General features: G+C 44.7%; 1 protein-coding gene across 10 annotated transcripts in view; it reads left to right on the forward strand.

Moving 5' to 3' along the window:
* Positions 1 to 20268, forward strand: part of DAAM2 (dishevelled associated activator of morphogenesis 2) — a 244007-nt gene that overhangs the window by 179682 nt on the left and 44057 nt on the right. For all 10 annotated transcript variants that reach the window (XM_038395793.2, XM_038395798.2, XM_043511616.1 and 7 more), the window contains 7 exons: positions 1807 to 1873; positions 2686 to 2803; positions 4666 to 4804; positions 6283 to 6341; positions 6755 to 6939; positions 7706 to 8011; positions 18503 to 18610. In XM_038395793.2, the coding sequence (XP_038251721.1) occupies positions 1807 to 1873; positions 2686 to 2803; positions 4666 to 4804; positions 6283 to 6341; positions 6755 to 6939; positions 7706 to 8011; positions 18503 to 18610 (982 nt within the window). The remainder of the gene's footprint in view (positions 1 to 1806; positions 1874 to 2685; positions 2804 to 4665; positions 4805 to 6282; positions 6342 to 6754; positions 6940 to 7705; positions 8012 to 18502; positions 18611 to 20268) is intronic.

Here is a 20268-nt window from a genome sequence, read left to right on the forward strand (position 1 = left end):
CTTCCTCTCCCACATTACCCTAGTTCAAACCACTCTCTGAGGACAGGGCTGGTCTGGAGGTACCAGGTGACTTGGAGAGTGGCAGCAGTTTCTGCTGGAATTACATGGATTGGAAGACAGCCAGCTCAGGCCCCTAATTTGCAAGACTTAGGCTGTCCCATCAAAACTGGGGATTCCTTCAAACCTCAATATGGCTGGGAATACTGTGAGTGAGATTTCTACCCAAGGATCAAACCATGACATGCTGCAACCTGACACTTTGTATAAATACCTGGTTAAATCCAATTGCCTCTCATGAAGGATAGCAAAGGAGCCTCAAGTCTTTGATTCAGAATATGGAAGTATGTTGCTGGGATTCTCCTTTTACACACATACCCCGTTGTATTAGCACTACTGGGCCAGATTGTGCTCTTATGCTGGCCAAATGGCTGAAGTTAATGGTGTTACTCTGGATTGACACCATTGTATGTGAAATGAGAATCTGGCCCAGTAGACTAGTGATGATTTGTTATCCAGTCACAAAGGATGTTCAACAGGAAGTCAGTGTGGCTGTTGGGTCTCACAAGTTACAATGGAGCAAGGTTAGACAAAGAGAGCATGGAGCCCTGGGGGCTAGCACAATTTGAGGACCCCAAGCACTATGACAAAATGTCTTGTGTTTAATGGAATACTTGAAATTCTCTGTGCTACATGTCATAAACAGAATGAGATTATTCCAGCAGTCTGGCAAGCAAGCAGGGCACATGGATTTCCCCCTTATGCAGTGAGTGATGATATGTCAGTGAAGATACAGCATGTCATATGCCTATTGTGACAAAGTTCCTGCTTTACCTTGGTGTGTCTTGCACTTATTGGCGGATTTGCTTGCCTTGGAGCTTCATGACAGCCCTCATCTTGGCCGTTTTTCTGAACCCACAGTCCAGGTTGACTCCTCTTCTGTCTTACTAGGAGTTGGGAGGATTTGGGGGGAACCTGGGCCTGCCCTCTACTCCAGGTTCCAGCCCAGGGCCCTGTGGACTGCAGCTGTCTTGAGTGCCTCCTGGAACAGCTGTGCGACAGCTACAACTCCCTGGGCTACTTCCTCATGACCTCCTCCCAACACCACCTTTATCCTCACCATAGGACCTTCCTCCTGGTGTCTGATAATGCTTGTACACCTCAGTCCTCCAACAGTCTGTGTTCTCACTCTCAGCTCCTAGTGCCTCTTGCTCCCAGATCCTCACATGCACACCACAAACTGAAGTGAGCTCCTTTTTAAAACCCAGGTGCCCTGATTAGCCTGCCTTAATTGATTCTAGCAGCTTCTTGATTGGCTGCAGGTGTTCTAATCAGCCTGTCTTAATTGTCTCCAGAAGATTCCTGATTGTTCTGGACCCTTCCCTGTTACCTTACCCAGGGAAAAAGAATCTACTTAACCTGGGGTTAATATATCTGCCTTCTATTACTCTCCTATAGCCATCTGGCCCGACCCTATCACACTATTTTATTTTAATTTTTAGGCTCTAAAAGCAGCAATCACCTTGACATGGAGACTTGAATGGGGATTATCAACTTGTTGAACCCCAGGCAGTCGACACTTCCCAGCTTGTCATTAAGCCCCATTAAATGCCCTGTCCTCTGAGCATGACGGTGTAAATATTCCAAGATGTCTGGACAGTCCCATCATTTGGAGGGTTTCCTCATCAAACCTGTCATTATCGCAGCCCTCTGTCAGGGAATGGAGTTCCTCTTCTCCCCTGCCACAGCTTTGGTCCAAGTGAGAGTTGTGCCATGTGTGTTGGTTGGATTTGTTTTCCTCTTTTCTAGGCACTTAGATTTCTTTGAGATGGTGAGAAATGAGGATGATCTGGAACTTGCCAAGCGGTTTGATGTGGTGAGTTGCCTCTGTGGGAGCTAGAGTTGCCAGAGGCTGAATATCTGCTTTGGCTTCTGAATGCAAAAGCCTGCAACTTTCCCAAGCAGTCAGCAAGGAACAGCCATGGCTGCTAAAGGGATGATGAATGCTCTTTGCTGTTTCTCATGTACAGAATGGGGATAGTACACATGAACAATGAAAACATTAAAAACTGCCATGACTCCTGCCAAAGGACTTGGACAAAAGCATTTTCTTCTCTGATTTGTGCAGTTTTCAAGGACGGAAGAGGGCCGGGGTGGTGGGAACTCATTCTCAGTAGTCCTGGGCCTGAACCAAAATTCTGGATCCAAATATGCCCTCGCTTTGAGAGCGTTCAGCTCTGGGCGTGGCTCAGACACATTTCCGAGTTTTCCAATAACAAAACCCAGGGTACGTTTCTGAAGGTTGTCACCTGGGAGGTTGTGGAGACAGGATGGCATTTTAGAGGAGATGGGTGGGGGGAGGGACGCAAATGTTTGTAGGGAGGGGAAGAGTAGATGGAGCAAGGTCAGAGATATGATGTTCCACCTTTCCAGCCTCCCATCCCTTTTGGGAACTGTTCCTTACTGCCACTGCAACCAGGTGTGGCAGTGCAGATCCCAAAGGCCCACCTGACTCCCTATCTGCCAGCCCCCTTCTCACTGAAGCCCCTCTGCTGGGTCATTGCAAAGGGATTCCTGCCTTTTACAGTCTGCCCATCTCTCTTGTTAAACAGTTTTCACTCCTGGATCCATCTTCCACTCTGTATGTTTCTCTTCCTCTCTCTCATGTTATTTCTCTGCCTACTCCAGATTCACATTGATACAAAAAGTGCCTCTCAGATGTTCGAGATGATCAAAAAGAGATTGAAGCACACGGACGCCTATCCCTATTTGCTATCAGTCCTTCAGCATTGCTTGCAGATGCCTTGTGAGTACATCCCTGTTTCCTGGGGCAGAGGGGAGTGGAGAGCCTTGATATAAGAAAGGGACAATAGATTACAGGAGGAAATGCACTTTCTCTCTGATACAGCAAAGGCTTGTTCAGACATTGTGGGTGAAGGAGCTAGGATTTGACACTGACCCCAACCAGTGGATTTTGGAAGGTTGCAAGCTAACAAATGACATCTTAACTCTCTCTCTCTCCGCTTTCAAACAAAATTAAGAAGCTGGGGGCCTCCCAGCTTGTCATAAACCAAGCTTTTGGGGGATGGGGGGTTAAATTAGAAGTTTCAAAGGAGAGAGACAGAACTCTTGTGCTCTGGGTCTGGGAACTCCCAGGCGTGGGTGCCATTTTGAATTTTATCACAACTCAATAAGGAATTTAAAAAAAAATCAAATAAAACCTTTGTTGCCCATTCATGGGAAATCCCGCAATAAGCATGTCTTTGGGCTGCTGTCTTATGGCAATACATCAGGCTCTCAGACCCTAACCAGAAAACCAAATCAGCATTTTCTTTTTGAAGGGTATGATATGAATGGGTTCTTAGTTATTTGATTAAATAATCAACTGGTAATTACTGATTGATGCTTTCAAAGGGTAATGGCCAGGAAAGAGCCTTTAGCAAGATCATTATGCAACTGTTTAACCCGGTTCTTTTAGGAAAGAGTCCTGGGGAGTGGTTTTAGTAAATATCACCCAGGATTGAGCAGTGAGACTGAGAAGCTTAGCAAGGAAGGTGAGGGTAACCCTCCTGATGTCTTTCCAAGAGGCTACATGCAGAGAATTATTGGGCACCTGCTGGATTTAAAAGTACAGTCATCCACCTAGCAGTTGTATGACACAGTCAATTCTTTAATGTGGTACAAGACAGCACATATGCTTTGGGGCTCAGGGTGAGCCCAGAATGTGCTACCAGTGGAGGGCTAAACTAGATAGGAATGTTGTCAGGTTAGAGGCACAGTTCAGCAGTTTTGAAGTATTTAATAAAAACAGCTTTTAAAGGGCCAGACTTTGAAATACATTGTGCCAATCTGCAGTGCATTTCCTGCTGTTGTGAGTACACTGTGTGTATTCCTATCCAAGATGGATCCTGGCTTCTTCAATGCATACCAGAGGGATCAGGGTTGTTTTGTTTATTTGTTTTAAACACATTGGTAACTTTTTTTATAGCTTATGTGCACAAAGTTTTATTGAATTGAATTACAGATAGCTGAGCATGCAAATTGTGAATATAAATATTTGTAAAATGCCTGGTCGCTGTGGTATCTAGATACTCCCCTCTTCTCCCCCCCCCCCAAAAAAATCAGCCCCCAGCAAGTAGCAAAGTCACAACTCTGACCTATGGAGACACCTCTGTAGGTGCATTTCTGCACACACTTACCTGATCTGCAGTAGAAATATGCAAAAAGAACAGGAGTACTTGTGGCACCTTAGAGTAACAAATTGTTGGTCTCTAAGGTGCCACAAGTACGCCTGTTCTTTTTGTGGATACAGACTAACACGGCTGCTACTCTGAAACCTGTCAGTAGAAATATGGAATTTGAATGTGCAAATTAGGTGTATGATTGTGCATGCACTTTTCACACTAGTCTGATTTGATAGGATTTTACACCCTTGTTGTTCAAGTGCAAATGACGATACAAGGCGCAAGATCGTGCAGAACCAGGACCGATGTTCTATAATTTACCTGCAATGCGACACACCTCCCCCGTCCCCAACCATTTTGTTAAGATGGGTAAAAAAAAAAAAAAAAAGCAAGGAACATTGGCCTGTTGTCTGTGGAATACAGGGATTACAAGCACCTTCGGATATTAATAGCAACCCTTGTACATTGGTGTTTCTCCCCGCAGATAAGCGGAATGGGGGACATTTCCAGCAGTGGCAGCTGTTAGACCGGATACTACAACAAATCATTCTTCAGGATGAGAGAGGGGATGATCCAGATATAGCTCCACTGGACAACTTCAATGTCAAGAACATCATTAAGATGTAAATTTGTGTTAATTATTCTTACTTAATTCTGTTATCCAGTACTTTAGTTGTAAATGGCACTTAAACAAAATGCCAGGTCCCTGCACTGAGGATCTTACATCTAGATTATATTTTATTGTACTCTGTTATAAATTTTCTAGTTAATTGCTTTCCAAACTGTAGCTTAATCTGTTCCTTATTTTCCAGGGTATGTTTTACTTTCCTGTATTCTTTGAGTTCTGTTAGCCTTAGAGCTGGTGGAAAATAAAGGAAGAAAAGTCATGAAATGTTAACAAGATTGTTTTTTTTCTTTTTTTTCAAAGTGTTGATGAAAGTTTCATTGACATTTTGTGAAACTTGACCAGCTCTACTTAGATCTTCTTCATCCATGGCTTTGAGTTAATTCAGGAAGATTTCAAATAACATAAAATAAATCAGCAGCCAAATAGCATAAATTTTTACCTCTCCATAAAATATCTGCTCCCTCCCTCATCCGCACGTGGTTTTGGCCAGTGCTTCTCCGGTTACTTCATTCTGTGAGCTGCTTCATGTGAGAGAGGTGGTCACATGAGCAGTCCCTCCTCCCAACTCTTCTCCCGTGCACCCATTCCTTGTGCTGCACTATACCTCCAATGCCAAACCGTTTGATTGTGCAGCCCACCAGCATGACCTCTGGGGACCGCCCACAGCCCATGAGCTGTAGGTGGAAAACCTCTGGTCTAGATACTGTAAAGTGCTTTGCAATACTTTGAGCATAAACTCCTATATAGAACTAAATTCTATTCCATTAAAAATTGTACAGTGCCTTCTGTGAGCCAGAGCTAATTTCTCATTAGTTTTGAAAAATACGCTGTAGTTGACTTCCTTCTCTCCATCCCAACATGGGACCTCATTGTAGACCTTGCGCCTGGTCTTTTTTCATAGTTGCTCCTTCTGTTGCATATCTAATCACTCCTTCTCCTGAGTGTTTTCTTTCACTAGTAAGAAATGGCCATGGTAGTCTGAGGTATTGGCATTATCTGGCAATTGATACATTATCTAAAATGTAGTCAGCCTCCCTCCAAGAAACAAAAACACAACTGCAAAAGTGCAATAAAAAGTCCACCTACAACTCAAAGAAGGGTCAGGATAATTTGTGACCAGCAGTAGTAGTAATTTAGCCATGAGGGCTGTGATAAAAGTAAATGGATGTCATACTGCCAGGACATCCACTTACCACAAAAGGGATCAGGAAGGATTCTCTCCCCTCCCCCCCCCCCCCCACCATGTATAGCATTAAACAATAATGAAGGCACATTAAGGGCCAATTATATCATCATCTGTAGCATCAGATATTGTCTACTGTGGGGAGCAGGATACTGAATTAGATAGACCACTGATCTGACCCAGTATTGAAATACTACAATTCATAGTTTTTTTTCCAGTCATTTTTCATTGTGGCCCACAGGACTGGATGGCTCAGAATAGACCATAAATAATCTGGTTTCATCTTTCAGGCTGGTGAATGAGAACGAAGTGAAACAGTGGAGGGATCAGGCGGAGAAATTCAGAAAAGGTACGTGGTCTCTCTCTGTTTGAAGAACTGAGGAAGGTGTCCTGATTTAACCACACAATGATAGACAGTAGAGAGGGAGATGACCTTTTTGATCCTCCAGTCCATATCCCCATGGGACAATGCTTGTTTGGGCCTAGTAGTATATTTCCCAATGCCTTCTCTAGTCTAGTTTAAATGGCTCAAGTGATGGGGCTTCCACAAGTGATTATTCGACAGCCGAAGAAGCCTCTGTCAAGTAATATATGCTGAAAATTAGTCTACATATTCCTTGGCCCAGTTTCATCTCGTTGCTCCTGGTTATAACCTCCCCACCCCCACCAGTTTGCATTATTTGTCTCAATCTAGCTCACATCTCCTTAGAGAGCTTCCATGGGTTTTGCTTAATCAGTCATGCTTCCTCATTCTCTCTGTAGAACATGCAGAGCTGTTGAGCAGACTGGAAAAGAAGGAAAGAGAATGTGAGATAAAGACCCAGGAGAAAGATGAAATGATGAAGACATTGAACAAAATGAAGGACAAGCTGCAGAAAGAATCCTTGGAACTGCGCCAGACCCGGGACCAAATGACAGACCTGGTAGCTCAATTCAATGAGTTCTCGGTATGAGATTGAGACTTTTCTTCTCATCCTTTAACCCCCAGAAGCAAAAGAACAACGAGCAAAGGCACAATAGCAATGAATTGTCTCTCTTCCCCCCCGTCCCCTCCCCACCCAATACCATGGGATTCTAAGTATATAGCTACAAAGGTGGAGGCTTAGGATAGGTCTGCACTGCAATCAGAAATCTGATTGCAGCATGGATAGACATACCTGTGCTAGCTTTACCCATGCTAGCATGGCTAAAAATAGCAATGAAGACATGGCTTCAGCATAGGTTGTACAAGCACACTGAGACTCTTGGGTGCGTACTTGCATTGCTAGCTTGTGCTGATGCCCATGCTCTGCATCTCCACAGTTATTTGTTGCTGTTCTAGCTTAACTAAAACTAGCACCGATATGCCAGCCCATGTTGCATTTGCACCTCTGATTGCAGCATAAAGGCTGCATAGGCCTGCATTATGGACCAGGGTATGTGCCCTGGTAAAATGTGCAGGAGTCAATGCCCACAGGTCTATAGCTAGTCAGTCCCATTCTTTCTTTGTAATTGCCCTCTTCATTTAGCCATGCACAAAAAGCCAAGGGGTGTGTGTCCCTTCCCACAATGCGGCAGATGTCCATAATTTGTGTTGAAACCCCAAAATGGAGCATGTTTGCCCCTCACCCCCAGAGATGGCTGGAGAAATGCAAATGTCACCAGTTATACAGGTATAGAAAATGGAGTTATTGTACATTTTAAACATCCTCTGCTTATTCTTTTGTTCTCCAGCAAGGAGGTGGCATTTCCTCCCCACCCCCTCCTGGTGGCCCATTAGCTTTGCCCTCCTCTCTGATGATGGAGTGTTTGCCCCCGCTGCCACCTCCACTCCCATTCTCCAGCAGCCCCCCTCCACCTGCTCCTCCACCTCCACCGGGAGGGCCACCTCCCCCACCTGGAGCCCCTCCTTTCTTCAGCCTGGGGATGATGCCTCCTCCCACAACCACCTTCAGTAGCAGTGGTACCAGCCTGAGGAAGAAATCTATCCCACAGCCTTCCCATCCACTGAAATCCTTCAACTGGGCCAAACTGAGCGAGGTAAGACACTGCGGCATCCTCAACAGTAGCCCCATCCTTTCTAGTCAGGCATTATCGTGGGTTGGCTGGTGTCAGTGGGGAGACGTTCAGGTTGTCTGAAGTTGATGCCTTAGAGTGTCTCTTCAGACTAAGGTCATTGCCCTAAGAGAGGGCATTGTATTCTCTTCCACAAGGTTTCCTGGCTACCCTGGAACCCTGTGGTCTTGAGCCATATATATATTCCCAGCAGGTCCTAGTGTAGGGTTTCAGCAATGAACCTCATCCCAATGGACTGCATTATCATGACCAAAGCACAGCCTAGACTTTCCTGCATCAGATCCAGGTGTATCTATAACTAGGAGAGCAGACACAGTGGATCTTATGACATAAACCAGAACCAGGTGTCCCCTTGGCTAACACCTGGAGCGAGCTCCTTCCTACAGACTCCCATCAGGGAACAAGAACATCCCTATTGTGTGACCAGCTAACATGTTGGGGGCAGAGCAGAGGGCAGATGTTGCAGAGTTGACTTCTAAATTAGCCTACATTACTCTGTCAGGGGCAGCCTCTCAGAAGGAACAGCGGCCTGTCACTGTCATCACTCACATCGTCATGGCCGTACATGGACCCACCTCTGCCCCTCTCACAGTTAGACTTGCAGCTTATTGCCTTTACTTTCCCTCTTAGTAGGAGCATTCCTAAGAGATGGGGCAGTGAGAAACGGAAAAGAATTCAAATTGACTGTTGCACAGCTCACTCCTTTTCACCCCTGCAGCCACTCCCACCCCTCTGCTTCTCCCCCTCCTGCTGGATTTTTTTTCTTCCCTTCTCTTTTGGGTGTTTTTTTTCCACAGATTAAAAAAAGTGTCTGTGTTGAATTTGGATAGCTGCCTAGAAACCCACGTTCTTTTTTAGACTGAAACTCACCCGGGGCCCAACTCAGGCATTCGGAATGAGTGTCTGGGGACTTCTGGAATGCCGCAAGAATTCACTCTCTCTCCTTTTCTTTAAAATAAAACTAAGTGAAATATTTGCTGCACCGTCTGTGCTTGTCTGTCAAGACCACGTGGGGGTGTGGGAGAGAATGTAAGAGTGGGGATTTATTTTCCTTTATAGAACATGAGACTTAATGTGCTGAAGAAAAGAAATAACAATACATATATATTTTTTTTTTAAAAGCAAGAGGCACAGGTGTTTCTGTTTAGTGCACAGTAACCATAGGCTTATCCTGCCCTCTGGTTAAGAGTGGAGGCAGCTGTGCTAATAAAATTGAAGGGATGGGTGGTGAGGTGGGTAAAAGATGCTATTTTGGGGAATGTGGAATAGTTTGGGGGGGTGACGGGGGAAGGATGTTCCTATGGGAGCATTTGTCAGTGTTCATGTTTTGACTTAGTGAGCTCTCTGTAGATCCCAGAGATTGTGGTGCTGTCAGTTGGAGGGTAGCTGGGACAGTTGTTTTCTGTGATGAAATGTGCCCCATAACTTGATGCTCCTCACTACAAGGGAGAGGAACATGTTTCAGCTATCTCCCTCAGAGCTGGTAGGTTCCCCAAACCGCTACTGGGCACTTCCTCTCTGCTCATTGCTGTGGGGAGTAACTTGTGGGTTTTAATTCTACCCTCAGAACCCAGAGTTAAGCCAGACCAAGGCTAGTTTAATGGGATCATCTTTAGTTTTACTTACTTATTGGCATTTCTATGGTGCTCATCCCTGCAGTCTCTAAATACCCCACAAATACTAATTTATTAAACCTCACAACCAGTCCACCTTGTAGGAGGTGGTATCTCTATTTTACAAATGGGGAAGCTGGGGCATAGAAATGTTTATTATTATTTGTATCACAGTAGAACCTAGATTCCCCAGTCAAGATCCAGGGCCCATTATGCTAGCTACTCTACTCCATCTATTGTGCAATATGAGAATGCTGAACTGTTTTCTAACTCTTGTTATCTAAGCACTTGGCAATAATTATTACATCCCACAATTCTCATGGGCACTCCGGGAAAGGGAACTCACCCAGCGCTCAGCTGGAAGATGTTTGTGCTTTGAGGAAACTGCACCAGCTTACGAACAATGACGCATTAATTCACCCTGAGACACACAACCTCTATTAGCTTTGTTCTGAATTGATGACTGGTGTCAAAGACACTTTGATACCATAGACTGAGCTCTCGTTAATGCCTTCCACACTGCAGCTCCATTCCAGTACTACAATACTGTTTGTTGGAAGCTACTGGTTTTAAAAGGGATGGGGAAGAGACACTAAGCATTGCAGTGTGGCCATTGTGAACTCCCAGGAAGATTTCCTTCTTTGCTCCGAGACTGAAAATGGGGGTTGCTTCCACCATCAGATCTTTCCATCCTGGGTTTTACACAAGGCCTATGGCATGCTGGGACTGGATATATGCTATTAGTTCAAAATATGGACCAGATCTAAACACCCTGAAAGGTTGGCTCCAGATGTGGATTTGAACCGTTTGTCTCTTATCTCTGCATCTTCATAAGTACTAGTATATTAATTTGAAGCTACCAGAGTAACTGTTCCTGTTCTCTGTTGGCCAGATACTATCAAATGGACTTGCCCAATTAGGAGTCCTCCAACTTCCAGTAATGGCTCTACCAAATGAGCTGAAAGGGAGTCTTTCTCTCTAGTCAAACTCAGCGGGAGCTGTGCTGAGATTGCCTCATCAGGAAGGCTTTTGTTCTGCATATACCACAACATTTCCTGTGTGAAAAGAGTTGTGCAAATAACTTTTCACATAGAGTGAAAAAAAATCACATAGCAACCAAAAGAATTGTTCACCTGAGGTTGAAATTTTTCATGAAAAACATGAAACTGTTGCTGCTGTGAAAATGACAAATTTCCACTTGTGGTGGATTTGTGACAACACAATGGATTTCCTTCTGAAAAGTTGTAATTGCTGATGGAAAATGGCAAAAATATACTTCACTGCAGGTTATTAATATTGATGGAAATCCAGTAGTTTTGCACAGATATTTTCAGGGTAGAATCTTTGAGTGTTCTGTTTTGATGGGGATACTGTAATTTCTTGGAGAGCTCTGTTCCATGGGAACATTGCTCATGAGGTACTACTGAAATCGGTGGAGATTCTTCCTTCCTACAGAAAGTGATACACAGGGTGCTGAGACATTCTTCAGTAGACAGCTCCTTAAACCAGTATGAATGCCATGGCCAAAAGAGTGATTCCCAGAGTGAGGGGATCCTGCCACTTGGGACTGGCCCTTTTAAAGGGGGATGGGTCTCCACCTGTGACACAGCCAGGTCTCCTCCCCAGGTGGGGAAAATGAAGGTCATGTGACCTGAGCGTCATGTAACTCAACCTGACCTAGCCGAGTGGAGAAAGGGAAAGTGTTGCCAGCAGATGGCTGCAGAAAGGTTGAGAGAGCCAGAGGAAACGACAAGGCAGGCAGAGGCCTGTGAATAAGACCCCAGAAAAGCAGGCATTGGGGATGGGGGCGGAGGTGGTGGCTCTTTAGGAAAGAGCAACTTGGACAAGCCCAGGAGGGAAAGATGGAAAGGAAGGAGCTAGGGAAGGGCTGAAAACCAAGCTGAGGGTGGGCAGAAAAATTAGAGGAGAGAAGACAGACCCCTTGGGAAGGAGGCCATGGACTAGTTTGAGACCGGGGCAAAGGCTTTGTGTGTCGTCGAATTTCAGAAAAAAACAAACTCTATTTCCCAGGAAAGGGAGGACTTGTGTTAAGGCTTTAGCCCGAGGTCCAGGTTACAACAGCAAGCCCCTCCGGCAGCTGCTGAAGCAGGCTGAAAATGAGAAACTGAGACAGGGCTGCTGCAGAGCCAACCCAGGCCATGAGAGGGCACTGTGGAGGTTGCCACCCTGTTACAGGTTTCAGAGTAGCAGCCGTGTTAGTCTGTATTCGCAAAAAGAAAAGGAGTACTTGTGGCACCTTAGAGACTAACAAATTTATTAGAGCATAAGCTTTCGTGAGCTACAGCTCACTTCATCGGATGCATTTGGTGGAAAAAACAGAGGAGAGATTTATATACACACACACACACACACACAGAGAACATGAAACAATGGGTTTATCATACACACTGTAAGGAGAGTGATCACTTAAGATAAGCCATCACCCACAGCAGGGGGGGGAAAGGAGGAAAACCTTCCATGGTGACAAGCAGGTAGGCTAATTCCAGCAGTTAACAAGAATATCAGAGGAACAGTGGGGGGTGGGGTGGGGGGGAGAAATACCATGGGGAAATAGTTTTACTTTGTGTAATGACTCATCCATTCCCAGTCTCTATTCAAGCCCAAGTTAATTGTATCCAGTTTGCAAATTAATTCCAATTCAGCAGTCTCTCCTTGGAGTCTGTTTTTGAAGCTTTTTTGTTGAAGTATAGCCACTCTTAGGTCTGTGATCGAGTGACCAGAGAGATTGAAGTGTTCTCCAACTGGTTTTTGAATGTTATAATTCTTGACGTCTGATTTGTGTCCATTCATTCTTTTACGTAGAGACTGTCCAGTTTGGCCAATGTACATGGCAGAGGGGCATTGCTGGCACATGATGGCATATATCACATTGGTAGATGCGCAGATGAACGAGCCTCTGATAGTGTGGCTGATGTGATTAGGCCCTATGATGGTATCCCCTGAATAGATATGTGGACAGAGTTGGCAACGGGCTTTGTTGCAAGGATAGGTTCCTGGGTTAGTGGTTCTGTGGTGTGGTGTGTGGTTGCTGGTGAGTATTTGCTTCAGATTGGGGGGCTGTCTGTAAGCAAGGACTGGTCTATCTCCCAAGATCTGAGAGAGCGATGGCTCGTCCTTCAGGATAGGTTCTAGATCCTTGATGATGCGTTGGAGAGGTTTTAGTTGGGGGCTGAAGGTGATGGCTAGTGGCGTTCTGTTGTTTTCTTTGTTGGGCCTGTCCTGTAGTAGGTGACTTCTGGGTACTCTTCTGGCTCTGTCAATCTGTTTCTTCACTTCAGCAGGTGGGTACTGTAGTTGTAGGAATGCATGATAGAGATCTTGTAGGTGTTTGTCTCTGTCTGAGGGGTTGGAGCAAATGCGGTTATATCGTAGCGCTTGGCTGTAGACAATGGATCGAGTGGTATGATCTGGATGAAAGCTAGAGGCATGTAGGTAGGAATAGCGGTCAGTAGGTTTCCGATATAGGGTGGTGTTTATGTGACCATCGCTTATTAGCACCGTAGTGTCCAGGAAGTGGATCTCTTGTGTGGACTGGTCCAGGCTGAGGTTGATGGTGGGATGGAAATTGTTGAAATCATGGTGGAATTCCTCAAGAGCTTCTTTTCCATGGGTCCAGATGATGAAGATGTCATCAATGTAGCGCAAGTAGAGTAGGGGCATTAGGGGACGAGAGCTGAGGAAGCGTTGTTCTAAGTCAGCCATAAAAATGTTGGCATACTGTGGGGCCATGCGGGTACCCATCGCAGTGCCGCTGATTTGAAGGTATACATTGTCACCAAATGTGAAATAGTTATGGGTCAGGACAAAGTCACAAAGTTCTGCCACCAGGTTAGCCGTGACAGTATCGGGGATACTGTTCCTGACGGCTTGTAGTCCATCTTTGTGTGGAATGTTGGTGTAGAGGGCTTCTACATCCATAGTGGCTAGGATGGTGTTTTTAGGAAGATCACCAATGGACTGTAGTTTCCTCAGGAAATCGGTGGTGTCTCGAAGATAGCTGGGAGTGCTGGTAACGAAGGGCCTGAGGAGGGAGTCTACATAGCCAGACAATCCTGCTGTCAGGGTGCCAATGCCTGAGATGATGGGGCGTCCAGGATTTCCAGGTTTATGGATCTTGGGTAGCAGATAGAATACCCCAGGTCGGGGCTCCAGGGGTGTGTCTGTGCGGATTTGTTCTTGTGCTTTTTCAGGGAGTTTCTTGAGCAAATGCTGTAGTTTCTTTTGGTAACTCTCAGTGGGATCAGAGGGTAATGGCTTGTAGAAAGTGGTGTTGGAGAGCTGCCTAGTAGCCTCTTGTTCATACTCCGACCTATTCATGATGACGACAGCACCTCCTTTGTCAGCCTTTTTGATTATGATGTCAGAGTTGTTTCTGAGGCTGTGGATGGCACTGTGTTCTGCATGGCTGAGGTTATGGGGTAAGCGATGCTGCTTTTCCACAATTTCAGCTCGTGCACGTCGGCGGAAGCAGTCTATGTAGAAATCCAGGCTGCTGTTTCGACCTTCAGGAGGAGTCCACCCAGAATCCTTCTTTTTGTAGTGTTGGCAGGAAGGTCTCTGTGGGTTAATATGTTGGTCAGAGGTGTGTTGGAAATATTCCTTGAGTCTGAGACGTCGAAAATAGGATTCTAGGTCACCACAGAACTGTATCATGTTCGTGGGGGTGGAGGGGCAAAAGGAGAGGCCCCAAGATAGGACAGATTCTTCCGCTGGGCTAAGAGTATAGTTGGATAGATTAACAATATTGCTGGGTGGGTTACGGGAACCATTGTTGTGGCCCCTTGTGGCATATAGTAGTTTAGATAGCTTAGTGTCCTTTTTCTTTTGTAGAGAATCAAAGTGTGTTTTGTAAATGGCTTGTCTAGTTTTTGTAAAGTCCAGCCACGAGGAAGTTTGTGTGGAAGGTTGGTTCTTTACAGAAGTACATGGGGAGATAGGGTTGCATCATCTCGCCCTGAAAATGTTCACGGTTATCTCAGGTGGTTTTCTCAGATTTTGCTTTCCAATGAAACAGGACAAAGTAGCTGTTAATCAAAACCATGCCTCCCTTCCAAAAAAAATTGAAGCTACATTTTGTTCAAAATAGGTTTGTTAACATGGGTAAAGAGATCCATTATTAAGAGGGGGAAAATCCATTTTTCACCACGTTTTCAAGCTTGCAATTAAATGTGGGAAAAAAATCAAATTTCAAGCAGTTTCACCTTTCGGTTGTAAATAGTTTGCATGCATCTAGTGGTTGCCTGTCCTAAAATTCACTGGACAGTCACAATTTTCACAGGTTTTTCTTGACTTGTAGGAGAACTATAGAGTCCTGAATGTGTCTGGAGCCTCCCAAAGCGAAATCATGGCTCACTCATGCTGTGAAGTTATGTTGATGCATGATGGAGTTTGATGACTTGGAAACAGCTGGCAGCCATAATGGAGGACAAGGCTGTATGGACTACCTGCCCTGTGGAGCCCCTTGCTTTGTCATCTTCGTAACCCTCTGAGCATGCAGCAGACTGTGCTTCATTTCAAACACGCAAGTGTGAAAATGAAGTGACTGCAGGAAGGTTATAAATATAATACACCAAAAACCTATGTCAGTAGAGCTAATGCTTTATTATGACTCATCCTGACTAATCCCATGTTTCTCAAACTACCCCACTTCCCACCATTTCTTAGCTAATCACTAGGGGATCCTGGGAAATGTAGTTCCTGGGTTTAGTTTCTCAGTGTGGGCCAAGACTTGTGCAAAGCAGAGAAACCACAGAGCTTGGCAGGCTTGTAACAATTAAAAAGAAAAAAAGTAAAGAATTTTTTATTTTTAAATTGCTAGTTAGGGACCATAAATATTTTTATGGAGCTGAGGGAATCATTTATCATAGCAACCACACTATGTAAGTCTGTTTCTCTTAAAATGCTCAGTCTCTCTGGCCAATGACAAGAAACTATCAGCCAAGCAGCAAGAGCACAGCAGAAGAAATTGTCTAGCAGCCCTCTGAAGCTTTTCAAGGGTCAGTCTCAACACAAGAATGGAAGGGACTGTCCCTCCGTGTGTGCACTCAGTGTTCTGCCGTTCTGCCCCCGCCTCTCTGCAGAATGGCTTTCCTCAACTGTTCTGTGGTATACTTTTTCAGCACTTAAGCTGGGCTCTCTGGGATTGAAGTTCTTTTGTTTGATATATAGACTGTTCCAGCCTTGGATGTGTTTTTATAGGTTCATGTAATATAAAACCAAGAGACGGGCAAACCAGCTTAGGTAAGCCCAGACCTGGCACGAATGTCTTCTGAAATCAGAAGTCGTAGGGGTAACTTTCTGTTTGCTTATTTTTTTTTTCTGGGGAAGCAGGTGACTGGGGTGATGCTCCCTTTGTAGTTCTTTTTCTCAGGCAGATCAGAAATCCAGTGAGAATTGCCTCCCTCCCATGATCCTTCTAGCCACAAGGAAAAAGTCACAAAACTATTGGTGAGCCTGTTAGATTCTGGGTTCTACTCCATACAGGAGGGTTTCCAGGGCTGTGATGATTCTCCCTCACTCACAGTGCTTTTCCTCCCTCTGTTTATGCATTGAGAGGAAGGGTGTTTGTTTTGCTTTGCACCTTCCCACCTTGTTAGGAATTTCCTCCAGACACTTCAGCCCCCCCCCCCACTTTTTTTTGGTACCCACATCAGCTGTTTTTCCTGCTTGCTTGAGCCTTGTGGCTTACAACATTTCTCTTGTTCCTCTAAAGAGTGTGAATGGGAAGTGGAACCTGTTCGTATAATGACATGTTAACACACTTTGCTGCATGTGTGCACCTTAGGTACTTCAGAGTTAGAGCCTGTTGGGGGCAGTTTCATTGGCTTTCCTTACTTCCTGTCCACAAGACCCCCTTGCTGGGCTGTTCTGCTGCGCGTTCACCTCAGACTTCCCCCAGTCTCTTTATTTCTTTATTTCTATCTTTCTATGTAGTCTGATCTTTTTTTTTCACCTCAACAGCGTGCTATTGCACTCACATTGCCCTGGAGGGACAACATTTGGGGAGGAGAAGGTATTTCAGTCTCCAGGGGCTGTTCAGTCCATGGTGCCTCTGTTGTGACTGCAAGAAACAACAAAATCCTTTTCCTATCTTAGAATGACAGCTGGCCTTAAAATTCAAAGGCTTTCAAAATCTCCCTTGTGCCAGTGGAGAGCATAAAGAACAATGAGTACTTGTGGCACCTTAGAGACTAACGAATTTATTTGAGCATAAGCTTTTGTGGGCTAAAACCCACTTCATCGGATGCATGCAGTGGAAAATACAGTAGGAAGATTATCACACACACACACACACACCACGAAAAAATGGGTGTTGCCGTACACACTATAACAAGAGTGATCAATTAAGGTGAACTATTATCAGCAGGAGAAAAAACCTTTTGTAGTGATAATCAGGATGGCCCATTTCCAACAGTTGACAAGAAGGTGTGAGTAACTGGGCGGGGGGGGGAATAGCATGGGGAAATTTTATTTTGTGTAATGACCCATCCACTCCCAATCTTTATTCAAGCCTAATTTAATGGTGTCCAGTTTGCAAATTAATTCCAATTTAGCAGTCTCTCCGCTACTCTGAAACCTGATTTTGAAGGGTTTGGGGTTTTTTTTTTGTAATATTGCGACTTTTAGGTCTGTAATCGAGTGACCAGGGAGATTGAAGTGTTCTCTGATTGGTTTTTGAATGTGTTAATTCTTGACATCTGATTTGTGTCCATTTATTCTTTTACGTAGAGACTGTCAGGTTTGGCCAATGTACATGGCAGAGGGGCATTGCTGGCACATGATGACATATATCACGTTGGTAGATGTGCAGGTGTGATTAGGTCCTATGATGGTATCCCCTGAACAGATATGTGAACAGAGTTGGCAACTGGCTTTGTTGCAAGGATAGGTTCCTGGGTTAGTGTTTTTGTTGTGTGGTGTGTGGTTGCTGGTGAGTATTTGCTTCAGATTGGGGGGCTGTCTGTAAGGACTGGCCTGTTCCCTAAGATATGTGAGTGAGGAATTGTAGAGCATGTAGTTGTGAGAAGACTTCTGCACCCCCTCCTTCCCCCCCCCCCCCGTGTTGGTGACTCCCTCTTTCATGCTAACCACCAACCAGACGGGGGAAGTCTGCCATACATTGTGCTGCCTTCACCATTGTGACTGTCAGTGCTGCGGTTTGAGAGGTTGGGATACAGATCACATCTGTTTGAGACCTGTGGGTATCTTCTGGTGTGGACAGGAGAGCCCATCCAATAGGAGATGATTTGCCTTTAAAGATTGTGAGAGAGTCACTTGGAGGGAAAACCTTGAAGACTCCTTGATACCATTCAGGGTGTATTCCATACCCAGTTAAGGTTTGCAGCAAGGACTTGTGAAATCTGCAGCTGGAGAGAATTGTGTCTGGGATTTCCCACACATTAGAGTCCTTGCTACATTTCCTCCTTATGACGACAACCCCTGCTACAACATGACCATGTTCATCTGCAGCAGTTGCCGTTATTGGAAGGAAATGTCCCCAAGGGATCTTGAGTGGTATCTGTGATGATATATTCTAGTCTTGGAAAGTGGCATTTTTAAAGGGGGATTGATGTAATGCAAATTGCAAAATGTCCAAGTTAAAAAACCAGCCCCATTAATTTATATTAATGTTTCTCTTTGGACTAGAAAACTCTCCAACGTCTTCCAGAAACAAAACATGCCCCCAAAATGACAGCAGCATCCTGTGCCGTGCCAAGTCAATACAATAGCTGGGTCTGCCTTGCTGGAATTGGGTGTGCTTAGCTACAGATTTTCACTGTGATTTGTTTCCTGAATGTATGATTTTCTCTTTGGATTGTAGGAGAAGATCCATGGCACAATCTGGCATGAAATTGATGACTTAAAGGCTTTCAGAGTGCTGGATCTGGAGGATTTTGAAAAAATGTTCTCTGCTTATCAAAGACACCAGGTAAGGGTGGGGCTCTTTTCCCCCAGCATTGCAGGCCTTGAGTTTCCTGAGACTCTGGATCAGGATGGGACACATTAGTGACTGGACCCTTCACTGACACCAGTGGGGATGTGGGGAAACCAACAGGGAGCTACTTCTGCTTGAGAGTTTGGTGCTCCCTAGAAAAGCACAAGAATGGGGAGGTGGGTGGGGAACTGTTGGCCAAAGTACACCATGCTGTTGCCTTGATATTTAGTCCAAATGTGTAGCCCTTGGATACTGCAGATCCCAGCAGGTAATGCCCTGATTTAATCTGAGCAGCAGCTAGCTTCTGTAAAGCTCTTGAACTTTGTATTCAGTGCTCCTAATCTCTTTCTATCTCTTTTCCTCCTTATTCCTCCAGGGTAAAACTCTGGGCAGCTACAGAGTATTGAGCTATGTGACCAGAATTAGCTGTGTTTTGCTTTCTCTTTTTTCCAAACAACATATTGGCCAAATTGGCTGAGTTACAGAATCTGTCCAAGTTACAGATTATGACACTAACATCATACTTTAACAGCAGCCATTTATTAGAAGGTCTTTTTTTCCCCTCCTCCTATTCTTGGAAAGCAAGTCACCTGCAATCTGTCTGCTTCCCAGGAATGAGATTCAGCAGGAACGGGACTGTACTTCTACCTCCTTCCCTCCCCCAGATTTCTCTAGCGTTTGGAATGTGTTCAAGGAAACTTTCTTGCAACATTGTAGAATCAGGCCATTGCTCCCGAGTTTAAAGACACACACGGAGAAATGATAGCTAGAAGCTATTTTGACGCTTAAGCATTGCCGCCTATAGTGCTGCAGAATTACCAAGTAAGACTTAGCTGGCTTTGTTCTCTCTCTTCTCTCATCTGTTCAATTCTTCATCCAGTGCTAAACATATTATAAATTATATTAAAATTATAAACCATATTAAAATAACTTGCATAGTCTGATTTAATGGCACAAACATAAGGACTTTAGTCCAGGCTTCCCTTTCCATCTTTAGCCAGCACCACGGAGTCTACACTAGGTATCAGACTTCTATTATCGGGCAAACTGGTCCCAGTGAAAGAACTAACCTGGGCACCATATCTCCAGTTGTCATAAAAGCAGTTTTAGCAGTACTTTTCCAATTCGCTAACCCAAAGATGTCTAGATGAGCATCCCAACTTGAAAGCTTTTGAGGTTCCATTATATGATGGGAATGTTGCACTTCGATCCTCATTCTGACCCTGCAAATATCTTGACATTTCAGTGGGGTTGCTAGGATTACGGAGTGATTTCAGAGTGGTAGTTGTGTTAGTCTGTATCAGCAAAAAGAACAAGGGTTACTTGTGGCACCTGAGAGAATAAAAAATGTATTTGAGCATAAGCTTTCATGGGCTAAAGACTGACCAGAACTGTCCTAATTTTGGGATGTTCAGAATAGGCAGATTTGCATGAGAAAAGACCCCCAAAATATCCTCCTGAGGTATTTACTGCTCAATAAGTATCCAATTTAGTAAGACTAAAGTACATGAAATTCATTCCTTGTCCATGGCTGGCTTTAGGCATTTGTAATAACCTCAGCTGTGAGGGGAACCCTGAATCAGTGCCGAAATAGGCAGTTGCCATCTGTACGTGTTAGCAGTCATAACAGCAGCAAGATACCATCACAATGC

This window comes from Dermochelys coriacea, chromosome 3, assembly GCF_009764565.3.
Source record: "Dermochelys coriacea isolate rDerCor1 chromosome 3, rDerCor1.pri.v4, whole genome shotgun sequence".
NCBI lineage: Eukaryota > Metazoa > Chordata > Testudines > Dermochelyidae > Dermochelys > Dermochelys coriacea.